Source organism: Etheostoma spectabile, chromosome 7, assembly GCF_008692095.1.
Source record: "Etheostoma spectabile isolate EspeVRDwgs_2016 chromosome 7, UIUC_Espe_1.0, whole genome shotgun sequence".
NCBI lineage: Eukaryota > Metazoa > Chordata > Actinopteri > Perciformes > Percidae > Etheostoma > Etheostoma spectabile.
This window is the reverse complement of record NC_045739.1, coordinates 21,818,139-21,819,135: the sequence shown is the minus strand read 5'-3', so window position 1 is coordinate 21,819,135 and position 997 is coordinate 21,818,139. Positions and strand designations below refer to the sequence as shown.

General features: G+C 38.9%; 1 protein-coding gene across 1 annotated transcript in view; it reads right to left on the bottom strand.

Annotated features, from left to right (window-relative positions):
* Positions 1-997, bottom strand: part of fkbp1ab (FKBP prolyl isomerase 1Ab) — an 11,893-nt gene that overhangs the window by 4,953 nt on the left and 5,943 nt on the right. The window contains exon 3 of the mRNA XM_032521062.1: positions 417-529. Within this exon, the coding sequence (XP_032376953.1) occupies positions 417-529 (113 nt within the window). The remainder of the gene's footprint in view (positions 1-416; positions 530-997) is intronic.

Here is a 997-nt window from a genome sequence, read left to right as displayed (position 1 = left end):
ATAAGTTAGTGTTACGTAGTGTTAAACGTCAAAAACAGTGGCAAACATTATAAAAAGAGTCAAAAGTGTTAAAAAAAAGGGACAAAAACGTGAGAAAAAGTTAAAAACATCGTAAAAAAGCTTCAACAAAAGTGTTGATTTTCAATTTTGACGGGAAGACAACACAAGACTGCCTTAAATAAATCAATCAATCATTCAGACTTTATTTATGTAGCACTTTTCATACATAAAAATGTAGCACAAAGTGCTTCATACACACCCACACATCCACACACACACACCCACACACTCCCATTCACACACCTACCCAACCACCCCTAAAATGACAGAAATTATGTCATTCAAAACAGGAACAAGCTGAACCAAAGGTCGGTATGGGGGACCTTGTGCAGCAGATATTCAGTTCTCCCGCCTACCTGCACTACACCCTCTTCCCAGCCTCGGATCACTTCCTGTTTGCCAATCTTGAACCTGAAAGGCTTGTCCCTGTCACGAGATGAGTCAAACTTACGTCCATCTATCAGGCAGCCTGCGAAATGGGAGATGGAGAGAGGGAGAGAGTCAGGAAGAAAGTGAGGCAGCTGCCAATGCACAACCCTACCACATGGGTAAAAACCCCAGCTATGAGTCTCAGATTACAGGATTTATCACTAAGAGAATTCCTGCTGCAAAAACATGCAGACCAGATAATGACAGACAAACACTGGCTCCCTGTGAAGCAACATTCAGCATGAAAAAACTGTATTTATAATATCATAAAACTAGTGCTGTCAAACGATTAAATATGTAATCACCATTAATCGCATTATTGCCATAGTTAACTCGCAATTAATCACATTTTTATCTATCTAAATGTCCTATGACTTCTTTTTGTCCCATTATTTTTTTCATTTTAAGGCTCTTATCAACATGGAAAAGTGGATCGGCTCGCTTTTTGCCTATGCTTTTTGATTTTATTACTGTAGTGTTCAATTTCACATGTAACATTCTCACTTGG